The sequence below is a fragment of the Apteryx rowi genome, unplaced genomic scaffold, assembly GCF_003343035.1.
Source record: "Apteryx rowi isolate R43461 unplaced genomic scaffold, aptRow1 scaffold_2, whole genome shotgun sequence".
Lineage (NCBI taxonomy): Eukaryota > Metazoa > Chordata > Aves > Apterygiformes > Apterygidae > Apteryx > Apteryx rowi.
The window spans coordinates 6,705,370-6,727,085 of record NW_020448307.1 but is presented as its reverse complement, the minus strand read 5'-3'; the positions used below and the strand labels follow the sequence as shown (position 1 = coordinate 6,727,085).

The 21,716-nt window shown below is 39.4% G+C and overlaps 2 protein-coding genes across 4 annotated transcripts in view; both read right to left on the bottom strand.

Annotated features, from left to right (window-relative positions):
* LTC4S (leukotriene C4 synthase) overlaps window positions 1–6,728 on the bottom strand; it is a 17,130-nt gene extending 10,402 nt beyond the window's left edge. Inside the window, exons 1-3 of one of the 3 annotated variants that reach the window (XM_026063468.1) lie at window positions 6,620–6,687; window positions 648–735; window positions 7–79 (exon numbers count right to left, since the gene is read on the bottom strand). In XM_026063468.1, the coding sequence (XP_025919253.1) occupies window positions 7–64 (58 nt within the window). In that variant the 5' untranslated portion in view covers window positions 65–79; window positions 648–735; window positions 6,620–6,687. Of the gene's footprint in view, window positions 1–6; window positions 80–647; window positions 736–6,619 lie in introns of those variants that run through there. The other 2 variants (XM_026063467.1, XM_026063466.1) reach the window with 2 other exon arrangements.
* On the bottom strand, window positions 3,275–21,716 carry MAML1 (mastermind like transcriptional coactivator 1). Its single transcript, XM_026063463.1, has 4 exons — window positions 16,365–21,716; window positions 13,697–13,966; window positions 9,812–9,926; window positions 3,275–7,712 (listed from the first exon to the last, which is right to left on the bottom strand). The coding sequence occupies exons 1-4, from the start codon at window positions 17,631–17,633 to the stop codon at window positions 6,721–6,723; spliced, it is 2,646 nt and encodes an 881-aa protein (XP_025919248.1). The 5' UTR covers window positions 17,634–21,716; the 3' UTR covers window positions 3,275–6,720.

The following is a 21,716-nucleotide window of genomic DNA, read 5'->3' as shown; positions in this document are numbered from 1 at the left end:
ATTTACCTTGCTCCAGGACTCCCAGAACAGTGACGGTGGCTAGCAGGTCTATCTGATTTCTCATGTTGCTCACTACTGACTGCGGACCAAAAAGTTAGTCAAGTGTAATGAGTGTACGACTGCTCTCTGTTTCCCTCTCCCACCCTCCCACTAAAGCATTCTCTGTAGCACAGCCTTCTTATTGCTCTGCAGCAGCACGTGTTTCCTCCACAACGTTAACCCTCCCCACGCCACAGAACAATCTTCCAGCAGAGCTTTTGTGCTCACCAAAATTGAAAACTCCTGCAATTTTATTTACAGATTTTCTACCAAGTCAGAATGACTTATTACTGGCAATTCAAATGTGATGGGTTTTTTTCCAACCCTTTTATTACTAGTTTTAATCAGTTCTAAAGCATCTAAATTATGTGTAAGATTGTAAAAATATATATATATATATATATTATATATATATAAACCAGCATTTAGAAATTAATGACTTGGCCTTCCCCTCTTAATCTGAGTACCATAGTTGACCATGTGAAAGATCTTCTATACTTTAGCTACAATACTTTAATTCTGTTACTGGAGTCTACACTTTTTTCTTTCTTTTTTTTTTTTTTAAAGCATTCAGGTGTTTAGCCTCTTAACTGCTCCTGTAAGTTTACCAAATAGAGTACAGTCCTTGTTCAGTGCTCAGTCACTTTTTGCAGTTTTCTGGGGTTTTCAAATTCTGCAGAACAAGCATTTTCCTGGCTAAAAGACAGAATACAAGTTCTTAGTTCAGGATGGATGGCATGCACAGGATGCAGAAACAAGCTGACCTTCAGAAATGTTAAATTGACATCAGGCTAAAATTATATTGTCAAATGTAAAGCTTGAAAAATGGAAGTACCTTAGCCCTGAATAACTTTTCTCCCTAGTCCACAAAGGCAAGATATGTATCGGTTAAAGTGTTAGCAAACTTGATCCAAAACATGGTATATAAATAAAAGGCTACTCTGACTTCAAAGTTTTTGGACCCAAAAAAGGAGGAAAAGGGTATTACTCATTATCAACCTAAGTTTCTCCCTTGAGAAACTTGATCCGCTTGTGCCACTGCATTTCTCTCCGACTCTCCATGTATACACACACAAACACAGTTATCTTGATACAGAATTTGTACATGATACCAGCAAGAGACTTGCAGTTTCTCTTGAGTGGGATGCTAGAAGTTTTATGTCTATTTTAGATCTTCATCTCTTCAAAATCCCACTGTGACACCTTACCAAGTTTCTGGAAAGTAATCTTTCCAGTTAATTCAAACATACAACTGTACATGTTTGTAAAACACCTGGGTAAAAGAGCAAATCACTCCCTACCTCAGCAGAATACTCATGCAATGCAGCTTTTGTCCCTCCAGTCTCCTAGCAGACCCAGATTGGAGGCTAAATTCATATTTCTAGTTCATGAAATCTATTGGTGACCCAAGATTTTCATTTGAGGTCTCTAATATAAAAATCAGAGGGGGAATGTCACCGAGAGTCTACTTTGGCTTACACCATTTCAACAACCAGTTCAAGCTTTAGAAATCACTTACATTMTGGATTTGTATTAGCCTCAGGAAAATCACATCAAGAGGGAGGAAGAAAAAAAGGAGGGGGGGATTTGTTTCAGAGCAGAGATTGATCTCAGAAGCTGCTACTGACTCCTTAAAATCTTTGGGAAAACATGTATGTGCAAATGTACTTCCAACACGATGACACTTTAGGAAGTTCCCATTTTGCTCAACATTAAATAAAATTTAATACCTTTAATGGCACAATAAAGCAAAAGTTAAAGTAACAACAGTTCCTGTAGGCTACAAGTGGCCACCCTGGTATTAGTATTATAACTTATTATTGCATTTGATTCTTTCTAAGCTTTAGAAGTTACATTCCCCCTCCTCCCTCCAAACACAACTCAAAACTCGTAAAGGAGAAGGAAATACACTCAAGCAATTCAGGGTGCACTTCGTGGAAGAAGTTTGAAATCTCTAAGCTGGGGCTTTAAACACAATAGCCATACAATAACACCCTTCGGTTCGGGCCTTGGGGAATGATCCTTCAGTGTTTGCAGTTGACTAAAATTGTTACTACGCAGAAGGATGGCTGAAGTTGCTCTAACATGCAAGATGAATACAACCTTGGCAAGAAACACATCCGCCATACTTCGCAAATTTTTCCTTATCACTATTGCTAAATCTGTGGTTGGATATCTGAGATGCTAGTTTAGAACCTCAGAAAGCTAGATACCATCAGTTAGAAATTACACTTGACAAACAGGAAATGCTACACACAAAAAAAGAATTTTCAGGTCTGCTCCAAGTGATGTGATTCACTGTTAGGAGAATTGCTTTGAAATGTTCAGTTCATTGGAGTAATTCATCAAGTAATAAATTGATGACTACTTGATGATAACAAGAACATATTAACATCCAAACTTACAGCAGCGAAAGCCAGAGTCCTTTGGACAATGATGGAGCCAAAGATTTTTGCTTTACTTCTATTCTAACCAACATACACAAGCTCTATCTTAACAGAGGCTCAACAGTCTAACAAGGTCTGAAAGATATTTTGGAATAATTTTTCCACAGCTTCTTCAACCCATCAACCCTATATAGTGAGTCAGTGACCTTTACATGTCAACTTTAATCCAAAATCTTCATGTAACTTGCTGCCATGTATTTTGGCTCTTGTTCAGAAACATGAACCTATGCCTGTAGTACGTGTCTCATTTCTCACTTTTTTGTGCAATCTGCTTACTTCAAAATTAACATTATCTTTATCTTTTTGCAAATCTCATGGAAATAAATTCGAATCTTTAAGGCCTGCTATTTTGAGGGAATCTGAGCATATTTTTGGAACTACTTAATCTATGATTTTGCACATGCGAGTCCTGAGAAACTGTTGATTTTTTTTCCACTTTTAAATTTAGAAATAAGAGTAAAATAATGCTTAATAACAGTATCCTCTGCAGACATATTTCCTAGCTTAACGTCTTTAATTGCATTAAAAGAGACAACAGTCAAGAAACAGCAGGTATGGCTTAAAGTTAAGCCTTGTTTTGAAGTAAAGCTTTTTAAAGCCTATCTTTTAATCCAGTATTGGCCTGTTTAAATGGACTTCCTGAAATCATAAAAATTGGTAAGACATGGCAGAAGAATCTGAGTAACTGGCTAACCAGAATTCTGTATTGGGATGAAGGAAACCATCTCGCTAGGTACAACAATGCAGAACTCTGCTCAGTTTACACAAATGTATGAAGTCACACCATGTGTTTAATACACTAGCAAAATATTTATTTTATAATGATAAAACAGAAGTGAAGGATTTTTTTGGTGTGCACCAGTAACTGTAGTAAAAGAATAAGGGGATTAATGGACTCTTTATACATTTCAATGACAAAAAAATCATAAAGGTTAGCAAATTCAACTGTTCTCCATTTACAAGCATAAAACTTACCATAATACCCCCCCAAACACATATATAAAGAATTATAGTTTTAAAATCTATAAAAAGTAAAAAATATACAGTCAGAAGATCTAACTCTTATTCAAATCTTTAATATAAAATTGTAAACATTTATTTACACAAAGGAAATGTGTATAACAAAATTTTGAGCACCCTTTTCAATTGAATTGTGGTTTTTGGAAGGCAGTGGATGTTGCACAGTGACACTCTCACCTTTCCTACCCAGCCAAAACCGCAGTTTATAAATAAAGCCATGGGCGGCTGGCTAGGTAAAGTTCAGGGGAGCTACGTTTTATTGCTCTGAAGCTGCAGCAAATGGAAAGCCCAAGTGCATATACAGACAGCTACATGTGAGAGGGCATAAAGGCGAAGCCCAGCCCTATCCACGCACCTATGCGCATCTAAACCATATTTTCATTTCCATTGAACTGTTTCAACATTGTTACAGTGATACCATATTTTTTAATAGTCTGATCATATTATGTGGACAAGGACCAAAACCAGAAGTAAGGGCTGTTTTTTTTCTACCAGGTTAAACACTGTTAGGATCCTGTTCACATACAAAGACCAATGGGCATTACAAGCCAGTTTGCCTACAATCGCACTTAAATTTAGTTCAACAGTACCACGACCACTATAGACAAGGCCCTGTCATCAAATCTAGATACCGTCCTGAACAAACCCTCTGGTCAAGCAGAGCAATATCCACCTTAGCTTCCAGAAACGGTGGAGGAAAGAGTACATCTGCATTTTCCTGGACATTTAGCTGGACTGCCTTTTTGGTAGTAATAATGCAAACAGCAGATGTTCTTTCCCTCCAATTATGAAATCACAACTGGATGGATTGTATTTTGACGTATTCAGAAATACAGTCTGCGTGCAAAATCCACTGGAGTATGTAGCAGATTTCACCACAATCTAAACAGGGAAGAAAGAAAATCCAAGTCCTGCTACCCTGTCATTTCTCTGAAGTGTTTGTAAGGGGGAGAAAAAAAGTGACACTGCGGGATGCCACTTGAAATTATGAGGTCCCAAGCACCCCCAAAAGGAAGGGAAGGCACACTGGTGCAAAGTTAACCCTTAAAAATAAAAATACAGCAAATACTCCTTCCCCTGCCATTGCTAGTTTATCTATACTCTTCTAATGACACTTACCTTGGACCAGTTTTTGGTTCAACTTAATAGTAAACCAAACTCACTAGCTCTTTTCTTAGATTGCCGATATAAGAAAAATTAGCATCATTATTTGCATATCAACTACTTATTCTAGAAAATATCAGAAGAGTGTCAACAACCAAAGTCACTAACACTTCCATTTTCCCATCCAAAGACAAACTATTTGTTATCTTTCCAAAAGCTCTACGAGGGTTTAAGTCTGCTTCAGTGAAGTTTTATCCACTATTCAATGGTGGGATCCACTGATCAATGCACATTTTTCACCAACAGTTCAACATGATACAATATCAAATCTGTTTAACAGAGCATAACTAATTCACACTAGGTAAGTGTGTAGGACAAACCATGTTCCATGCATATTTGGAAAGGGTTAAAATATTAGTGTTAAAAAGCAGTTTTTAAAAGTGCAAATTGTCTGATAAAGAAGCTGCAGATACAGTAAAATATTTTCCTTCTTCGAATTCAATGTTATCCTTCACTTCCCCTCTCCCATTCTGGAAAAAAAAAAAATCCTCTCATTTCTCTGCAGTGCAGAAAACTCCTGAAGAAGCCAGTCTGTGTTGAAGGAAATTGCTTTTAAATCACAATGCTAGGTTTGGTTAGAAAATTTAAAGGATTTTTCCAAAAAAAAAAAAAGCGGATTTAGAAAGGGAAGAGGTATTTGTGCATTTAAAACAAAAGCTTTCAACTTTATTTTCATTTTAAAATAAACGTTAAGGCAAGGTGGTTTGTTGGTGGATAGGGGATTTTTTGGTAGAAAGTAAGGACTTTGGAACGCTGACCGCTCCCACTGTGTTTTTGTCCTTTCTGGGACTGACCCCAACATGCGAATGAGAGGGTCTCCTTGGGCCGAGCTGAAGAACCAGCATCTGCCTCAAGGGATATTAAAGAAGTAAACCCACCTGTTAATAGAAAGATTATCAAACTCATAACCCAGTATTAAAAAAAAAAAAAAAAAAAAAGGTATTTAAAGGGGGGAGACTTCCATATTGGATCAATCCTGACAACAAGCTCCCAGGCTGCCTGTGCTATTATTGCTGATAAGGACTTTTCACCTCTCAGCCAAATTCTTTTTTCCTCATTTTATCCTGAAGTGACAAAGTCTTGTGCTCATGATGTCACTGGTAACTTTTGGGAAATGAATTGATCTCAAAAGTTAGTTTTACTTTTTACAACAAAGAAACAACAAGATGAACTGTCATGAAGCAAAGCCTTCATTTAAATACAACTACCTTTGGAAATAAGTTATGAAGAAACAGGTGCAAAGTAAATGGCTTTACAATTCATGTTAAACCTACTATAGTTTAAAAAGTTCTCCCATAAGAAATTCCCCCTTTAAACACAGCAAGGTATAAGCCAAGAACTGTGCCCCTCTAAAACAGAGTGCAAATTGCAGCTTAAAAGACTACAATCTATTAAGAAGACTACCTAGGCTAACTGGCCAGGTTTTAATACTTTCTTTCATCTATCACCAGCATCTAGAAACATTTACTGTGAAATATCACTTGCTTATTGAGAGTACAGGCACACGCTTCAGCGATGAAAAAAGAAACAACTGAAAACATCTTGCAAGCGTACTCAGTCGCATACACCCTCTTCTCAAATAAAAAGTAAGAAGTTCGATGGAAAGTACTGTAATAGCATGTCAAGCTATGAACAATAATGATCGCAAGTAATAGCTGCAGGAGACTAAGCCCTAACCACAATTTGTGCAACTATTTGCTTTCTTTCTGAACTATTTCTGTGGAATTTTATTTTTAAATAATTAAAAAAAATTAGTTTCAGAACACTGCAAGTGAGATTTCTGAAAGGCTGGCTAGGACACGCACGATTCTGTTTGACCTGTTCAGATGTGCGACAACCTAGAGACATCAAGATAAAACGCACTATTCCTGCAGACCTGCTTGGGTGCACCATTACCCTACATCAACGCTCATTGAGAAGCAGCTCCAGTCCCTTTCCCAACCATTTACCTCTAATGCCTGCAAGTCTCCTCAATGCCACAGGTTTTTTGGTCCAAGTGTCATTTATATTCCATGAAATAATTAAAAAAAAAGTACCCCCCAGCCCCATTTTAATGAGTTCCTAACAACTCATCCAAATCATTCATCCACTCCTCTGAAGTCCTGTTTTTCAGCAAAGAGTCTATCAGATCTGTGTCACCAGTTAAGTTCTGAAGTCCATTATTGCCTGACTGGCTGCTGTAGGCAAAAGGCAGCTCTTGACTGGTTGTCCTCACAGGGTACCCTTGGCTACAGTGCAGATTACCTCTATTGGGCAGTTGCTGATTTGGATTCTGGTTGAAAGCAGTCAGATCTGGAACAGTTTGGTTCATGCCAGGCAAGACTTGCTGCGAGGGTACCTGCTGCTGCGTAGGCGGGTTTGTCCGCTGCTGTGCGCCTAAAGATGACGACAACATCTGCCCAGAAACAGCAGCATTCATAGAGGTCATCGGTCTGCTGGTGCTTAGGCTTACCTGAGGCATTCCTTGAGCAAACTGTTGGTTGGCCATCTTTAGATGAGTTTGTTGCATGTGGAAAGAGGAGCTGGCAGTAAATGGTCCTAAGCCACCATTTCCTTGCGTCTGGCTGTTAATATTAGGGATACCTTGGTGTTGCCAAGATGGATTTTGAGCCCCCATAGCAGCTGGTACTCTTGCCATCTGTGGCTTAGATAAAGTCGGATTCAGTGCACCTTTATTGTGCTGCTGAGAAATACTTGAGTTTGCTAAAGTATTCTGCCCATACCCAGCAGGAACAGCAGCACCCTGGCCCAAGCTGCCTTGTCTCTGCATTGGTGGCTGTCCGTTGGCACTTTGAGCTGCATGCTGTGGAACCATCTGCGTCATACCAGACGCCAAGTTGTACAATCCCCCGCGCTGCATGTTTTGCATACTGTTATACTGAGTCACACCCCGATCCTGCTGACTGGAGCCTGCCTGGAGCGGAGGAACAGAACTGTGTCCAGGTCCCATCTGGATCATGTTCTGGGTCTGAGGAAACATCCGTGGACTGCTCGAGTTGGACTGTCCTAAATTACTTACCCCAGGCATGGCTGAAGATGACCCTGAAACACAAAAAAATGTTTTGTATATTAACTATCTTGGTTCAACCAAAGCCAGTCTAGGTCTGCCAACCCTATACTCCAGAAAGGAGGTGCAGCTGCATTTATATAAACCAATTTATGGAACTGACAGACAGCAGTACTTCAATTAAAGAAGAAAAGAGTGTCAATTGCTGCCCCAGTTAGCACCTCCAACTTGATCTCAAACACAGATATAACAACATCCTAAAAAATTTGAATGTCACTTCTGAGAGTTCAGCATTATTCTGAAAAAAAAGGTTTAAAAGTAGGACCCCAATATTTCTTTGTGAACAGAAGCATACACACATACTTCAAAGTGCATGCACAATACACCAGGCTCTTAAAAACACCTTACTGCACATACATTGTCAGTTATTCTGTGCATACACAACCTATCTCRTATTGTACCACTGTGGTATTTCCAGCCCTACACTTTCATAACTCCAGGAAGTTCTGCTGCTTCATATAACTTTCAGCAATTTTTTGTCAAGTATCTTTGGGATTTCCATGGTGAATCATTCACTGTGTTAACATGCAAAGACTGATAATCACACAGGATGATTTGCAAAAGTAAGTCTTCTCAGCAAACCAAAAAGAAACCAAAAGACCTTTGCCCTTGTCAACGCTGAGTAAAAATGTTCTTGTTGTGGAAGAGAGCCCCCGTACTTAAAGAAACCAATGGTGGGGGGACACAGAAAAGCCTGTGAAGTAAAATGCACCTAACTGCAAACATACACCTCTTAGAGTCAACTAAGGGAAACTTACCTACACTAGTACYTTCTCTCTTTCCAACTGCAGAATTTTTGTATTTTAAGAGAATTGAAGAACATTAGCTCTTCACTGATTCAAATTAGTTATCAAAGCAYACTGTAAAAGCAACAGTGTTACAGAAAAGAACGAGGAGTCTTACTGGAACGGTACAGTGAAGAGGAAGTACACATACAAGGATGTGAGATGTAAGAATGGTTATAGTCATTATGACCAGGAAAAATTTTAATATATTGATATTCATTAGGGCAACATGTATTCTAACAGACCTACCCTTGTATTTCTGTAAAAAAGCTGGTGGCAAAAATATTTCAGTGCAGTGTTTGAAGGATGATACTTATCACTGTTAACACGCAATCCCCTTTCTATGGGTATCAGGTTTTCTCAGTTAAGTAACAAAACCCAGCTACAGCTCTACTAGGCACTGCATAGTCACGAACACTGCAAGAATGAGGTTATGTTGCTACTTGCGTCTTTCACCTTCAGTGTTAATTTCTGGGGGGATATAAGAGCAAGGCAATAGAAGGACAGGAATAAGTGCATTTTCTGTACTTTTGGTTTACTCAGAAAAAAAGAGAAAGAAGCAGCTTCTGGGTATCCTGTTAGGTAAGGATTTGTCAGGTAAGGAGATGAGGGTTTTTTTTGTTTTTTTTTTTTTTACTGCTCTCTAGTTCTTCCACATTCATAATGCTATTTTAGCTTAACGGTAACAACGTCTTTTATTTATCAGTGTTAGTACACTAAATACATAGCAAAGTTCTACAAAAAACCCACACAGGATACCAATATGTAATGAAGAGAATTAGAGCTTGCATTCCCCTCTAAAGACAGCAGGGGTAAAACGTTAAGAGTTTGAAATTCATCCTGGTAGGTGAAGGAAATAATAAATCATGTGTTTTTTGTTAATGAGGGTCTGTGGTAAATACAAGCAGAAGTGATGCTAGGTTTCAGAAAAAAATGAATCCTAACATCACACAAATGCAAGAAAGTTAAGGAGAATTTACAGTCTGTAAAGGGAAGGGGGGAATATAAAAAGACCTTTAGAAAAATGAAGGTACTTAAGAATTTTACCCATTTCCAAAGCAAAACTAAAGAATCAGCAGTGTAAGTTGACCTAAACAAGGTACCAGGGACAAAGGAGGCTGATCGTTTTCAACTGAATCGCAATATAGCTCAAAACATTAAGGCACAATGACACAGCAAGATGATGCACTAAATTAAAAGCTATCCAGTTCAGGAACTTTGAAGAACCTTGCTTTTAGTCCTTTTATATATATATTTTTGCCACTAATTCAATTGCCGCATCTGTTTACCTGTGAACTGTCCAACCTGTTGCTGGTACGGATTCTGTGGCTGATCCTGATACTGGGGAGGTGGTCGAGTCAGGTGCCGCTGCAGCTGCTGCTCTTGCTGGTGCCGCTGTTTCTCCTAGGAGAGGTCCAATACAAGAGATTTAGAAAACAAGTGAAGCTTTTTCCAAGGGCCACGCCCTTAGATAAGGATCAAGAGATCTGCATACTTTTACAAGGAGCTGGTAATTACAGGGGTTTCAGCAGCRCTAAAAGTCAATTCAGAAGTTTGTTTTTTCTGAAGGTTCAAACAGTCAGTTTACTCTGATAAAGGTCAAAACTAGGAACTTTGAGACAAGACGACAACGACGTGCATTGCAGAAGCTATTGCAATGCATATCTGAGTTCTTCAAAACACTGCAAAATCAGGGAGGTTAGCCTTTCAATCAGCGATATATTCAACAGACATTTTCAGAAATCCTCTAAAGACACTAACTGGTACAAAGAAAGAGAGCAAAAGCGAGCACATATAAAAAGATTCACATATACTTTTTGCTCCTTGCCCCCATACCAATTTATTTAATTTTAACAAGATACCTAAAATAAAAGTACAAGTCAAATATATCAGTGTCACAAAGAAGAGTAAAAAATGAAGATATAAATATTTTCCAGCCTTTGTTTTCAAAAAAACAAAATACAAACCCACATTCTTATACACCACAGGTTTTCCTAGAAGATTCTGGGTAACTGCACAACTAAGTTTGTAACAGAAGCTCTATCAGATTTGGAATCACTGTTCAAAACCATTTTGTTAACAATTCACTAATTCAACTGAAACAAAATCTAGTAATGATTCAAAATAATTTGGCTTCTTCAAAGTATCCAATCTGCACCTAAGTTATAATAAATCTATCAGAAAAACAAAACGAGCAAACCTTCTATAAGAAATATTTGGGGGCAAAAGGAAGTTTTAAGCCTTTGGGGGAAGGAAGGGAGAGAGCACATGTGTGCGAAAGGCTGCATGAGACCACACCATCAAGATCTTAGTGTGCTGTTAAACAGCCAGAAGGCTGCTTTTACAATATGAAACATAAGGGGTAGCATTTCTGGTTTTTATTCCAGAGATGAGATTCAATCAGACTAAGTTTTGGGAGAACTAAGAAGTGATACAGTGCTCAGCTGCCTGCTAATCTAAAGGCTGCACAGGGCATAGAAGGGGACAAATTCCCTTCCAAGAGTACTTGCAAAGGAGCAAGCAATAAGCCTTTAAAAAAAAAAAGAGACTAGCACAATGTAGCAAATTAGCAGATACATGTCCCCACCATGCTTTTAAAACATCTACAGCTAAGAAGTTGTTGAGACACGCAGAGGAACGAAGAGCGCGGGCTCCTTCACAGAAAGGCCTTGCCGCCTGCAGGACCAGTCAAACCTGAAAGAGGCTGACCACAGAAGCCAGGGAGAGATGCCACAGATCTACAGGAAAGACTGAACTCAAGATGTCTGGCTCAGCAGAAAAGGCTGCAGAACAGCAAATGCAAAGAAAGCTTCAGAGCGGCAGGGAAGGGCACTGAAGTTGCTGGAAACGATGGTTCTCTTGCAAAATAGAGACCAACTGTTTCAGAAGCCTTTTTGTAAAGCTGCTTCCACTATCACACGCATCTGAAGAATCAAATATCAAATTAGAATGTTAACACGATCGAGGGTGACTGGGCAGGGCAAGAGCAAGGAACATCACAAATGCAGTATCCAAGCCTGATCCGCGAGGAGCTCCAAAGCAAAGCTGCTCCTTCATTTGGGTTTCAAGTCTCAGCATCACTGTACAAAGATACAAGTTAATCGCAGTCATCGGAACTAGGACAGAAATCACGTTTTAATACCGATATTCACTATAGCAACACATACTGTATTTCTGGCTAAGAGGTAGGAAATAGGAAGGAGAAAAAAATGTCAGTGCTATGAGAGATGTTACTTATCACCCTGTTAATACACCACATTTCTGTTAAGAGCTCTGATATTCAGAGGTTTGATATCAGTATCAGACTAAGTGCATTACTTAGCCAAGAAAGCCGAGTCACAGCTCAACCAGACGCTGCATATCACCCATTCATCAGTGCCACACAAATACAAACAGGATGCCAACATCCCATCTTGCCTCTCCAGCTTCTTTCGAAGGGCACCTGTTTGTCCACATTTTGGGAGAGTATGAGTACCGGTAATTTTTATCATTTGATACTAACGTAGAAAGCACCAAAGAACTGAATGATTTACTAAAAAGAAAGTGCTGGATTTATAAATGAGTTAATAGATCATACAGAAATCATACAATAAGTCTGAGTTCAGTGATGATTTGGGCATTGGCTTTCACAGACTCTGAGAGCGTATTCACAGCGCGCAGTATTTTTTCCACCACAATATTCCTTTAGCTCAGTCTGTAGTATGCATTTTTAATTAAAGTAAATGTATGGCCAGTGATAATCTCATGTTTTATACTGGGTCAAGAACTGAAGGGGCTTTTCTGGCTCCAAATTAGCAACAGTGCTCAATCTAGTCTTAGTTCCAACCAAAGTATCACACATGGTCAGAAAAGAGATTAGCCAGGACTTGTCATAACTATAGCCCCACAATGCTGCAGACTCTCCTCATTCAAGATTTCACATATATTTTCAGTTTGGAGAAAAGTGTCATTTCCTCCTTTCTTAAATAAAGCTTCTGATAGACAGTTACCTCAGTAAAAGCTAACTTTTTTCCAGCAATCATTACCCAACCTTCTCTCTCCATCTCTATTTTCCACACTATTATTATAGTGAAAATCCTACCTACCAGGACAACTCCCAACTTTAAAAGCTGAATACGTTTAAATTTCTCAGCTTCTAACAGTGCTTTAAACTAAGGAAATGACATATTTCCAACCGTTATTATTTGAAGGAGTCCAGAGTATTTCAAGGTACTTTTTTTATTCTTAGGCATATATGCAGTTCATTGGCTTTTCTTTATATCATTGGCTCTTTTCTTCATTATCCTCAAAGACAACACTTCTCAGCAGTACAGATCATTACTCCCCCCCCCCCCGAAGATGTAAATAGCAGGTTCTCCCTGGGTCTCACACTTCTTTGGGAAATTAATTTCCCACTTCCTCCATACTAGACATTGGTAATTTCTTTGTACATATAGTAGCTGGAACAGGCCTGCATGGTTTTTTTCAAGGACGCAGAAAAGCACAGATAATGGGAATTAAGGCCCTCTGGGCTGATTTCCAGCAGAAAGACTTGCAAAAGGTTTAAAGCTTAGATAGGTTTACCCAAGGAGGCTGTTTCCAAGAGACACAGAAGCACCTTTCTGCACAGTCTAAAGGGTAGCAGAGTTAATTAGTTGGTTAATCAATTTCCCCCAAAAAAACAAATGAAAGACATTTCAAAATCTGAAACATTACTGCTGTGGCACTTACACAGAAGAAAGCAGAAGGCATATTCAGCTTACAGAGTCCATCTAAACTCATATGCTTCCAGAGCTCTGAATGGAAGCAATCAACAGTATCCCAACCTTGTCTTTTGTTTTGCTCTGATTTCATTTGCCTGTCTTCCTTCACGAAGAATCACACCATCACTGGTATGATACCTCCTCTCCCTGCAGTTACTGTCTTGCATTTCCTCACAACGAAATTCCACCTGTTTTATACTCTTCATTCACAACTGAGTCTTGTAACAGCAGAGAAACTAAGCCTCAGCAGTTAAATGCATTTGAGATACTCTTATATAAGCGTATAAAACAGCAATTACTTTTATGACACCAAAATGCCTTGTAGTTTACATTCCCTGTTTTGCAAGGTGATAACTGTCCTGCAAGATTTCAAGTGCTGCTTCAGTCCACCACAGTGAATCAGCGCAAAGACAAAAGACTGAGGCCTCTTACCTGCTCAGCTAGAAGATGTTGCTGTCTCTGCCCCATTAGGAATTGCTGCTTCTGTTGCTCCATGAGCAAGTGCTTTTGTTGCTGCTCCCTTTGCTTCTGCTGGTCCATCAGCATTTGGTGTTGCTTCATCACTGCTGCTTGCTGCTGATTGCTGAGATACTGCGTGCTGCTGTGGTTGCCTGCCATAGACACTGTGGGAGGCTGGGCACCGACGCCAGGGCCCGGGACAGAAACAGGAACACGAGGAACATTAGGAGAAGGGTTTTGATCCTGCAGAATACAAAAAGTGACACGAGTTACAGAAAGGTTAGCTCTCCAGACTTTACAAATCTCACATAGTTATGCAGATGAGCAAAGTCACTTTCATAGCGAAAACCACAACGTGTATTACTCTATCTTTTGACAGGATAAAGCAGATGGACTTTATAAAGTATATACAGGGAGGGGAATCATCTTATATCCTCAAGAAAACAAAAAATGGCAATTATTGCTTTTTTGTGCATTCACACAACTATTTAATAAAAATTGGAACAGTTCCCTATATTGCCATCTTTATGCAATAACTTCTCCATTTATGAAGCTGAGGGATGAGGCAAAGTGTCACACAGTTTTCAGTTCAGCTCAAAGACAGCCAAAGCCTCATTTATCAAGCGCCAGACATAAAAGCGAGAGCTTGAAGTTAATGTCACAAGCTCCACAACATCCAGGAAAAGAGGTGTTAACTTCAATCTCACTTACCGTATTCCCAAATTCCAACTCAGACAGACGCGTATAGCTTTGTATGCTTCTAATCAGCAAGAGGAATACTCCCAGTTACAAATAGCTCTTCAAATCCACCAGCTTCAGTTAACTTCAGTAGCAGGATTTCAAACACCGTTTTAAATTATCTTTATGCAAAATATTTAAATCCTACCTTTTCTGACACTATTTAATTCAGCAAGTGTTTATGCCTCTCCCCTTGAGGTTGCTTTTGTTAGTAACACAGTATTTAATATTTGCAGGCGAAGGGGAGGAAGGCTTATCAGTGACCAAAATGAAGGGTCTAACACATCTTTTCCAACAACGCAATCGCTACTACCTTCCGCAGAAATACTACTACAGAGTTAACCTAGTTTTATTGTTTTTCTTCACAAGTGTCTGCTTTTTCAGGAGAAGAGAAATTGGGGGGGGGAGGGGGAATCAATTACCACTAAGTAAAAATAACATGAAGCAATTAAGACTTGATATTGTCCTCTCTGTACCAGCAAATCCATTTGAAATTTAACTGGCAATTTTTGTCATTTTTTTTAGTGCAGTTCAGCCTCAACTCTAATTATGCTAACAAATATCACTTTCAAGATTAGAATTTAGCTAATGGGCTGGGCTGTTGCTTTTTACTCCTTGCAGTTTCATCAGAAATCATGAGCCAAATATAGATAGTGCCATGTTGTCTGAGTTGTTCTATATGCAAGCTTTTGACAAATTCTCCAGAAGTGTTGATTAATATTTTTGTTATTCCAGTGCAAGTGCGGCAACATGTTTGTAAGGTCACCTTCAAGGTTCTCAGTGAGAGATGTGACACACAATCACCACAACCCTTCCCCTTCGTATTCCACCAAAATATTAAGATTTTTGTTTCCCATATATTTTAAGGAGATTTAACTTATCTGTGTCTTACAAAGCATACATTAGTCTCATTTTTATTTTTACATCAGTGTGATCTTTCTGACAGATTAACAGATATTTCCGTCACTGTTTTTTTTGCTTTGCCTTACTGAGGAAACAAAGCTAGAGTAGGAGCTCCAACACCTTTTGCTAGAGGAGTTTTAATCCTTATAACAGAGACCTTTCTTCCCCTCTCAAAAAGTCATCCAGTATGTGCACTACAGGCACAAATTACAAATTTCCAAGTCTCTTCCCCTCCATCCACTGCATAGATTTCACCTGCAGGATACCTGCAATACCAGGTGTACATTGGTATTTACTATTGCAAAGTCCTTTATATATCATAAGGCAAACAAGCACAACCAACACTTCTTTACATGGAAAAAAACCTGAAGCATATTACTTTGGCACACAAACATTACTATTAACTTCATTCTTAAAGATAGATCCCTTCCCATGCTTCCCCAATTCCTATCGATTTAACATGTACGAATTCTTAGATTTGAAAAGGCCCAAGGAACATCCCCCAGAGAAAGCAATGCAGCTCTCACCCCTCTTCAAAGAAAAGCAACTCAAGACACATCTGTTTATAGTAAGTCAACTCTGACAGAAGTCAGGGACTGAAAAGAAGGTAAAGAAAGCAAGGCTTCTTTGAGAATGTTGTTTAACACCACAGTTTTATGCAAGTTATTTTAGGCAAAAGTTTACAAAGAATCTATTTATCTTTGCAAGTAGTAACTTCTACAAAGTGTGACAAAATTTGCTGCCCACAAAGTATACTAAGCTGGAAATCACAAGTTACCAGCATGACTTAGAATGGGATATTAAAAACTGACCTCAGCAGAAAATACAGTTCTCGATTCTTTTCTCAGCTTATTGCATAGTCTAAATTTCTACTTTAAAAACAAGCAGCAACTGTTCTGAAATATCACTAAGTAATCTGTACTCTAACCTTACCTATCCAACAACCTCTTGCAGAACCTTAAATCTACTGAACAAAGGTAACAAAAATCAGCATATTCACCTGACTGTGTGGCAGGAGAGGTCGGTAGGCAATGTTTCCAGACTTCGGTTTCAGCAGGATCATCCCGTTTTGGTCATCGCCCACATGAGGCAGCGGTGGCTGCTGGCGTTGTTGTATGTAAGCCAACATGGAAGTCTTGTTCTGAGCAGGTACTGTAACTCCCTGTTCACATTCCACTTTGTAATGTGAAAGAGGCTTGGTGTTTCCATAGTCTAGCATAGAGCCTTGACTGTTCACAGGGTTCTGGTTCAAGCTGTTTTGCTGATGACCCAGCATACTCACATGGTAATTGCCTCCAGCTCTTGGTGAACTTTTATTTCCCATATTAGACATCATGAGCTTCTGATTGTTGAAGTCTGGCTGGTAAACTGAAGGACTGGTGGGATTTTCCATGGTATATGGGACAGCCAGTGGACTGTGAGAAGGCCCAGACTGTTGCCAGCTAGACATCTGATTCGTTTGGTGGACTTGTGAAGCTTGTTGCTGGTTCTGCAACATCTGGTCTCTCTTCTGCTTGGCAGCAATCTGTTGAAGCTGATGAGCAGAAGACATTTCTTTAGCACTTCCTGTGCCCTTCCCAGGTAACAACACATTAGGGAGAGGCCTCTGGACATTCTGAGAGTGGTTTGATGCCTGCATCATGGGCTGGTTTGGATTTTCAGTCATTGACTGACTGGAAGGCTGAAACATAGCCTGAGAACTACCAACTGCTGGAGAAGCAGCACTTACAGGTACAGAAGCAGCACCAATAAATGCTGAACCTGAAGAAGTGGATCTAACCTGTGGAGACCCCATCTGCTCCTGTTCAAAGGCTGCTGGGGAAAACTCAGTCTTTATGTTAATATCCTGTGGCAATGGAGTCTGGGCAGCTGAATTTGAAGAATCTGCATCCTTTTTCTCTTCAAAGTCTTCATTAAAGAGATCCTTCATGTCTTCATCAGGCACTGATCTATTAAGCTCATCGATAAGCTCCTTCCATTCTTGCTCATTAAGATTAAGATCAGGCATCAAGTTGTTCTGAGAAATAGAACCCCCTGCTCCAGCAATCATACAAGGAAGATCATCTACAGGCTCCTGCTTGAGTTCCTTGTTCAAACTCAAAGGAAATGAGTCATCAGCATCACCACCTCCATTCATCTGCAAGTTGGAATCTGGAAGACACTTTTTGCTAATGCCATCTAGTCCCATTGAATGTTTTCCATTGAGTTGTAAGGTATCTCCACTGGAAGATTTCTTATCAAGATGATGCAGAGGAGACACAGGGGGCATTCCATTGGAAGAACCGCTTACTCCACCAAGACCATCATCACGACGTAGTTTCTTTGACACAGAAAACACATCACCATAGCCATTCTGCTGGTCTCCATTCTGAGGGGAAGCAGCACTATCAAGCTTTCTTTTCACAGTCTCATGGAGCTGCTAAAAACAAAGAAGTTATTTAGTTATGTAAAAGTTATATTTCATACATTAGAATAATTATTTCTCAACAGAACATAGTTCAACTCTGAATACAACATTTGGGGGGGGACATTAAAAAAGGTTAGACCTTTGCTTTGATAGGATTTGTTTTACAAGTCATCACACAAGATGACATTCTTACTATAATCTGCTAAGATAAACCTTCAAGTATGTACTAGATCAAACATAACCACCTCCTTCAAATAAAAACAAAAGCTGACAAATACTTTGAAAACAATAAAAAGTTGAGAGATTGCTATGAACCAGAACATATGCCTTCTCTTCTTCAAAATGCAAAAATATTGAAGAATGTTAAGATTCAAATTTTGCATGAGGAAAAAACCTCTATTTTATTTGTTTAATGTATTTAAAGTCCAATTGTGCTGTAGGACTGCTTTATAAAGCAGTCACAAGTTTAAATACTTGGAGAAAAAGAGCACTTTTAATTGTGATTATAATTTTTGGAGGAGATTTGTGTAAATTTCATACACAATCACATTTCTGGCACTAAGCAAGATCAGCTTGTCAGCAAGCGACCGCTGTCCGTTTCACGCTTATCTAAGAAGTGATTCAGAGCTCCACCAATTCTATCACAGCAGAGTTAGCTTATTCCTCTTTTTTCCCCTCCTACATTTGCCAGCTGCTAGTCATGCGCAATGACGGCTAGAGCACCAGTCGGCTTGTCTCCTTGCTAGTGAAGGCTCCTATTCTTTTTCTTGTAGTGCCACCTAGAAGCAACTAGAGGGAACAGCAATAGGATCTCAATTTTACAGCCAGTTTGGGACCCTTTGTTCAACTTCACGTTTCCGGCAACAGTCTTTCAAGTGTAAACTTCCTTCCAGTGACCTCAAAAATACCTGAAAACGCAATTCATACACACACCAAAAATGACTATAAACTTCTCCTTCCCCCAGGTGCATTCTATAAAAAAAGTTCTGCTTTGCTTCTCCTGGGATTGCTACACCACCACAGACAAACCTGTAGGGCACAGGTGCTGCTCAAGTGGAGCAGTGTGTTTAAAGAGGGAGAGCTCCCACCAGCTCCCCCGCCTGTAAGAGACGCCTTTTCAATCCTCAGGGGGACACAGAAGGAGAATCCCCACAAGAAGCCACCTTGTGCTGTCCTTGTGGTTCGCTGCACAACAGTTCTTTCAAATAGTCGAAAAGCAGCTCATTAAACAAACCTCAAGACAAGTATGTTTATTTTAATATTACTTGCAGTCTCCATATACAGTCCACTAACCCTTGGGGAAAACCGTCTCATCCAAGAACAAACAGGGGAAACCTCAAGATCTCGGCACTCGAGCAAAAGGTAGTATGTAGAGCCAGCACAAATTATCAGAAGAATTTTACAGCACTTGTCTGGGCAACACCACACTTTGATTTAGGGATAGAAGGCTGTTTCACAGATAATTTTTGTTTAAACAGTCTACTGTTAGCTGATCTTAGGGGAAAAAAAAGTTTAATGCTTGCACAGGTAATGGCAAAATCTTATTTTTAATCTGAGGGATAGACTGCAGCTTCCAGGAGACCAGGATCTTTTAGACTCTTCATGGAAATGGCAGCATAGCAGTGAAATCAGCAGAGGACTTAGTAAGAGGAGGCATACATTTGAAGAGGAGGCCGGAACTCTCTTTTTTAACCTGAATATTAGGTCTACAGCTTGGAGTAGCAGATTAAAGAGAATTTTTCAAATACTGACTTGAAAGAATACAGGAAACTAACTTTTTCATAAAAAGGCAAAACAAGAACAAAGAGCGAGGGAGCTTTAACTCAATCGCAACATTTGGCTTTCAGCAAGTTTCCTATTGTTTGCTTAATATTCCAACTGGGAAAACTGAAGCTCAAGGTGGATGAGTAACTTGCCCGAGGTCGTGTGATGAGTCAATCCCTCAAAGATTGGAAATGGATCCTCCTTAACTTTAAATCATTAGGAAAAAAATGCTCCCTGAAAACTGACGTACAAGTTTACTTCGTACACTGAACATATTCTCCTCACAGCTGAAGCAAATTTATACAAGAAAATAGAATATGCCCTCACTGAGGGCACTGCTGCAATTATAATTCACATAGACAACTCAAGCCAACCAGGATTTTGCTAGAACTACAGCTGTAATCGCACACAGTTCATTGCGGGCTGCAAAAATCCACCTACGTTGCTGAACAAGTATTCCAGAAATTAATCTGTACAAAGGTCTTCGCTGTTGCACCTACAGCGCTTGCAATACATACAGTTAACTAGTCTAAGACTAACCCATTCATGCTGATAAGCTGCACTTACTGTAGTCTAGATAAAGATACAGACCCCTAATATCCATCACACACTCTCGCACTGTCTATCTCTCTCACCCTAGGAGCTTTCAAATCTGCACGGGCATCGGTGGTCATCGCAATGCTCAGATATCCGATTCTGAATTGATTGTCTAGAACAACTGATGCCAAAGTCATTCTTTCACCTCAAACTATATTTGTCAAAAATAAAATAAAAAATAAAGGGAAGAAAAGTAAAGAAAAACTTGCATAACTTCACTAGTGAGGTAAAAATTTGGGGTGACTGCTTCCAAACTTGCTTCACCTCAGCCAAATCTAAGATCATTTGGAAGATATCCTACCCATACATGAGAGCCAATAACACCCATACACAAGAAGACAATCTGCTTATCCATATGAGGAAAGATTGAACCCAGTTCTTAACAGTACACTTGACATCTGAATTTTAGAAGCTATTTACCAACTGCACTTGCATGCTAGTTCAATTTTCACATTAGAAAACAAAAGCCAAAAGCATACCTGGATATGGTAGCAATACCTCTATACTGAGGTTTATGCCACTATAGTTACACTGCCTGCAATATAGCCAGCTAACTAGCTTAAAACTAACCTACATATGCCTACAAACTACTCGGTAATAGCGGTCCATTCTCCTTCCTTCCCCCAAGACAGTGCTACAAAAATTTGCAGATGCCAAAAGCTAGAAGTTCCTTCTCCTCTGCCAATGGAAATACATCCCGATACCGTTTATTTATTCATTTTTACCTTTCCGAGTGACAGAACCTGAAATTCTCACAATTAATACATTCACACAACTGCACTGCAAATAATGCAACCTTCTCTTGGGAGGTACCATTTCTTCCATACCATCTCAGCTCTCAATTTCTAAATAGAAAAATCAACTTGTTAAATACAGTTCTCACACTGTGTGTCTGGCTCTACCTAAAGCCAGTTTTGGGGGAAGAATAGCATGGAGATTGAGAGATACAAGTCAGACAACAAACCATGAACATATCAAGCAGCCCCAACAGAGTTTTCACGGCAAGAAAAACCTGTTCTCATCTGACAAAACTCAAAAAACAGAAGCACTGAAAAAATAAATCGATTCACTACTGGACTAAGAAAACCCTTTTAGCTTTAAGCTTTTTGTCTACCATCATTTTGTTAGGCATGGGGCCCTCTGATATGCTGCTCACAGTTTTCTTAGTAGGATCAATGTTATTTACAGCACATGAGCCAATTTCTTCCACTGTCACAAGAGGGGATACAGAAACGCCTTTCCCTGTTCTCTCAGCCTACTTGGCTTCCCAACAAAAGATGAACCTTCAAATTCTCTGCAGCAAAACTATTTAACCTTGCCCAAAACTGATACATAAAAAGTATTCATCCAGAGTTTTTAAATAGGTATAGCAACCATGCAAAAAAGCACGTAAACAGGCCTCAATCCTTTGGGCCAAGACAGGACATAGTCTCATGAAGAGGCACTCAAGGGCCATATGCAGCATCTCCTCCGTATCACATAATCAGAGCTACATTTTGAGCACCTGACCAAAAATAGACACTTCACAATGTGATTAACAGATAAATTCATTTGGCAGAAGTACAAACCCAAGTCAGGCCACAA